Source organism: Quercus lobata, chromosome 6 (assembly GCF_001633185.2).
Source record: "Quercus lobata isolate SW786 chromosome 6, ValleyOak3.0 Primary Assembly, whole genome shotgun sequence".
In the NCBI taxonomy this organism is placed as follows: domain Eukaryota; kingdom Viridiplantae; phylum Streptophyta; class Magnoliopsida; order Fagales; family Fagaceae; genus Quercus; species Quercus lobata.
In genome coordinates, this window is record NC_044909.1 from 33,642,071 (window position 1) to 33,647,150 (window position 5,080).

The 5,080-nt window shown below is 38.9% G+C and overlaps 1 protein-coding gene across 1 annotated transcript; it reads right to left on the reverse strand.

Moving 5' to 3' along the window:
- Positions 1–2,917: 2,917 nt before the first annotated feature.
- On the reverse strand, positions 2,918–5,070 carry LOC115995244. The gene is made up of 3 exons (XM_031119733.1): positions 4,819–5,070; positions 3,594–3,705; positions 2,918–3,363 (listed from the first exon to the last, which is right to left on the reverse strand). The coding sequence occupies exons 1-3, from the start codon at positions 4,960–4,962 to the stop codon at positions 3,146–3,148; spliced, it is 474 nt and encodes a 157-aa protein (XP_030975593.1). The 5' UTR covers positions 4,963–5,070; the 3' UTR covers positions 2,918–3,145.
- Positions 5,071–5,080: the final 10 nt, after the last annotated feature.

The following is a 5,080-nucleotide window of genomic DNA, read 5'->3' on the forward strand; positions in this document are numbered from 1 at the left end:
TACGATCTTTTTATGTACTTGTTTCCCATAGGCTTGAGTCCGAGGACCATGCAAGGCCTTGGTTCTGTCCAAAACTTACGATCTTTTGATGTACTTGGTTTCCCCATAGGCTTGAGTTCGAGGACCATGCAAGGCCTTGGTTCTGTCCAAAACTTATGATCTTTTGATGTACTTGGTTTCCCCATAGGCTTGAGTCCGAGGACCATGCAAGGCCTTGGTTCTGTCCAAAACTTATGATCTTATCTTTTGATGTACTTGGTTTCCCCATAAGCTTGAGTCCGAGGACCATGCAAGGCCTTGGTTCTGTCCAAAACTTACGATCTTTTTATGTACTTGGAGGCCTTGGTTCTGTCCAAAACTTACGATCTTTTTATGTACTTGGTTTCCCCATAGGCTTGAGTCCGAGGACCATGCAAGGCCTTGGTTCTGTCCAAAACTTACAATCTTTTGATGTACTTGGTTTCCCCATAGGCTTGAGTCCGAGGACTATGCAAAGCCTTGGTTCTGTCCAAAACTTACGATCTTTTGATGTACTTGGTTTCCCCATAGGCTTGAGTTCGAGGATCATGCAAGGCCTTGGTTCTGTCCAAAACTTACGATCTTTTTATGTACTTGGTTTCCCCATAGGCTTGAGTCCGAGGACCATGCAAGACCTTGGTTCTGTCCAAAACTTACGATCTTTTTATGTACTTGGTTTCCCCATAGGCTTGAGTCCGAAGACCATGCAAGGCCTTGGTTCTGTCCAAAACTTACGATCTTTTTATGTACTTGGTTTCCCCATAGGCTTGAGTCCGAGGACCATGCAAGGCCTTGGTTCTGTCCAAAACTTATGATCTTTTTTTGTACTTGTTTTATTTTTCGACCACGAGCCCCTACACCAGGGCGGGGAAAGTTGGCCTGAGGCTGGAAGCCCCTAGAGACGCCCGTGCCCTTAGCACTGCGAGGCGTAGCCCCTAGCAGAAGCTTACGTCGGAGCAACAACTATATGTCGCCGGAGACGGAGGAGATCCCAGAAATTTCTGCTTGGCGCGTGAGTTGATTCCACCGCCACCTGCGCCAGCGCGCAAGCTTTCCCACAGACGGCGCCAATTGTAAGGACACGATTCCTTTGCGGCCCACTAACATTTTTGGGCTCACACAATAAAGGTCCCTCACAATATGATTTGTAGAGAGTGGGCTTGAAAAACTAGCCGCTGGTCAAGGGGCGATGCCCGGTCATGGCTTTAGAGGAATTCATGTAAAAAAAAGAGTTGGGTTTAAACATTTAAGCCCTAAGGTGTCGCGCCCTATGGCATGGGTCTCCTCGGAGTTGATCCGAGGACTATTGAGGCCTTATCCCGGTTACCCCACGATGGACTTTCTTCAGTGAAGTCCGGAGTCGTTGAGAGGTTCTTCCCCATGTAGTCTCTCTCTTTTTGAGGTGGGATGGGCTCCTCTTCAGATTTACTTACTTTCTTATTTTATACTAGCTTGCATTCGTTGTCCTTCGTCCACGTGTAGGGTCAATCTTTACAAAAACTGACATTTGTCCCATCAGTCCAATCCCTGAATTGTTAGGGATGGTTTGATAAAGCTGCAGGGTACGGCTCTGTCAGGTGCTGGGTCTTATCTGGAAGGGTAGTAAGGATAACTTCCCCAAGATATTTTGGATCTCCTTACAAATTCGTCCCTATACCAGTTTTGCCCCTGTATTCCGATGGGATTCTGGATCTGCCGAGGACTAAACTGTCCTCGGCTGCCTCCCAAAAACTGTTTTGGGCTCTGTATTGTAGAGCTTGGGCCACAGCTCTCCTCGGATTGGGCCTTCGGATCTTCCAGGAGCAACTGGGCTTGGCCCTTAAATTATTGGGCCCCACAATCGTTATTAGAACAACATTACCAAATAGCTCCTAATTATTATTAATTTTTTTTTGAGAAAGTCCGAATCAACTTCTTTGTCCACGATATTTTTATTTTTATTTTATAATATTGTCCACAATATGCTTGTATAAACTTATAGGCATTTATAGAGGGCATTTGGATAGCAATTATCCGGCATCTGCGTTTTCTCAAAGCGAGTTTTCTCTTTCTTTTTTTTTTACCCGCATTTGTTAACTTTGGGAGACAATATTTACTGTTATGAACAGTGTATGCACTGTTTATATACTGTGTATAAACTGTTTACGTATTAAAAAATATTAAAAATAGATTCCACGGTACTATTTACACATTTAAAAATTATTTTACTATAATATTTTCAGTTTCAGTAATAATAAGTTCAATCTAAACGGACCCATAATATTGTCCACAATATGCTTGTATAAACGTGTAGGCATGCTGATAGAGTGATAGATTGATTCAGTTTGTTTTGCCATAAAGATTTTCTAGAAAATAAATCATTTTCCAAAAAAAAAAATCTTTTATAGAAAATTACTTGAATTTTCTATGTTTGGTAAAACCTTAAAATGACTTGTAAAATTATCTTTTAAATTTTTTGATAAACAATTCTATCTCGTACCAAACTAAAACTAAATAACTAAAACTAAATAACGAGAGTTAAATTATAAATTTTCTTTGACCAAATATTTTTTGATACTACCAACTACAGGAAACCGGGAATAACCATATTCACATAAAGTTTTCCTTAATACAAACAGAGTAACTCTAGTTTTTACTAGCTTTGGTACTTGTTGGGTCTTAGGAATCTGTCTTGACAGCTCGAAGACACGGAAATGACAACCCAAAGAAAGAGAAATCCAATAATCCTGATTTGCTGTTACCTTCATAGTCCTTTTCTTTTGCTTTTTTTATTTATTTATTTTTTTTTTTTTTGAGGCTGAAGAAACTGTAAAGAAGCATTATAGAATTATTATATCTGTTGGTGGCAGACGTGAAAGGAGGTCTACTTCCTTCTTGAAGAGTGACTTCTTTCATTCTCTTTAGAAAAAGCCTACTGAGCTCCACAACTGATTAACTTTTATTCTACATGCTGAGCATCAATAATCCTCATATTTTATATGATGAAATGCTTCATAGACTCAATTTTATACATGGGTTGTCCGATACCAGTCAGACATGTAATGAAGCCACTCTGGTTAGCCACTGAGGATTAACCTCAATCTGAATCAATAAAAATCCTTGTAACTACATACAAGAACAAAACTATCTATTCTAACTTGGCTACTGTTTTGTTTAAATCTCTTGGCAAAGAAGATGAAGTAGAGCTGATTTCTGAGTCAGCAGTGGCAATTGTAAATGGTTTGACAGATGAACGAAGAGATTCTGGCCCCTCTGAAGCAATTCTCTTGCACAGTGCATCGCAGTTGCTAATAACCTCTGTTAACCTTCCTTTAAGTTCTCCAATGTCCACCTGCAATGCATGAACTGCATGCATTTTCAAGGTAAAAAGTCAATAGATGTACACAAGCAATAAGAAGGAGGCACAGCATCTGAAAAGTTCTGGTTAATCTGTACTCCCTATGATGCACGACTATGGTCCACATGTGACATGGAACTGAGATTCCACATTCAGTGGGTCCATCATGCATTTGTGATTGTGTGATATTCTGGAGCCAAATAACTAGCAGAAAGTGACATTTTGTCTGATCAATTACCTTCTGATAAATGTTGTGAAGCTGTCTTCATTGCCGACACTGAGAAATTAAAACGTTGTAGAAGTTTAACTGCCAAAGCATCTGCAACATCTATTTTGTTTTCTATCTCTTCCTGTAACAAATATACACAAATTACATTGTGAATGTAGTTTGAAAAAAAAAATCTTCGTTTCATAAAGCAGTAAGAATAGCAAACAGGTTAATGATGCCAATATCTAACAATCCTGAAAACTAGCACAACAGATCATAACAAGAATAGGAAATGAGTTTACCTGCCCCTAAATGCACAGTTTTCAAATCCAGTAAGGAACTCACATTTCATCAAATGAAAAATAGTTATTGGGAAGAGCAATTACTAGAATCTCTAGAAAACATTTTTCTACAGAGGTTCACCACCTTCTACATGATTGACTGGGTTGGCACAAAATAAGAATCTCAGAAAGATTGAACTTTTACCCAAGCATTTTTATCCACCCACTAAAGCATCAAGACTAAGCCAAAATCCAAACCAATCAGTAACCATTCAAATCCAGCTTTAACCTTAAGAATCCAAATAGAATTTTACTTTATACAGTAATCAAAAGTAGTTTTGAATTCCTCTATTCCAACCGAGGATCTGATTATTTGAACCATTTTATGATTGTTGATTGACCATTTTGCTTTTTCATGTCCATAAATAATCACCAAACTAGAAGTTAGGCCTTGGTGCGATGGCAAGTGCCTACCACCTAAAGCAACAAGCTGCAAGTTCAAGTTTGGGAATTATCTCTCCAAAAAAAGGGTGTGGGGGGAAGGCTTGAGGCTATCTACCAATCACCTCTCCCAAAACCTGCAAAATGAGAGTTTTGTACATTGGGTACGACCTAGTTTAATTAATCACCAAACCAAATGTTTAAAAAGTCTTTGAATTTGCAAAACCTTGGTTTAAAGCTGAATTTAAATGTGAACCCGCCAAAATATGAGTTCCAAAGGATCTTGAGTTAGATCAAAATCCTTTTTTTAATGATTATGAATCAGATCTGGATCCTATCATCATAGTGCAGAAACCAACTTGAATCTTAATTCAAATATGGATCCATGTAGAATAAATCAACTGGATCTGACTTAGTGTCTCAAGGATCTTCTGCAGATCGGATTTATCACATGCCTTATGAATTATGATGTTGAAGTCATCTCCTTTTTCACTAAACACTGCTTGTGAACTCAAATTTTTTTTACGACAAACCTGCTTTTTGCTAATCATTTGAGTCTTCTGCTCCTGCCAATCACGGTACATCGAGAAGAGCTCCACCAGCACCTTAGGATTCACAGTAGCTATATCAATCAGAGAAAATAAAGTATAGTAATTAGTCTCGCAACTGAACCACATCTGGCCTAAAAAGTGATTAATAGCATTGCAACTATATAACTGAGATAAATAAATACCCAAATACTCATTCACAGGAGCATGGTGCTTAATGAATTTGTGGTCAGTTGGTGTGTGGTAT

Excerpts from the sequence above, each read along its gene's own strand:
- LOC115995244 (XM_031119733.1), bottom strand. The coding sequence starts at position 4,962 with ATGTGGTTCAGTTGCGAGACTAATTACTATACTTTATTTTCTCTGATT. Across the intron at positions 3,706-4,818 it reads AAATGATTAGCAAAAAGCAG|GAAGAGATAGAAAACAAAAT; the intron begins GTTTGTCGTAAA and ends TATTTGTTACAG. Across the intron at positions 3,364-3,593 it reads TTCACAACATTTATCAGAAG|TTCATGCATTGCAGGTGGAC; the intron begins GTAATTGATCAG and ends AAATGCATGCAG.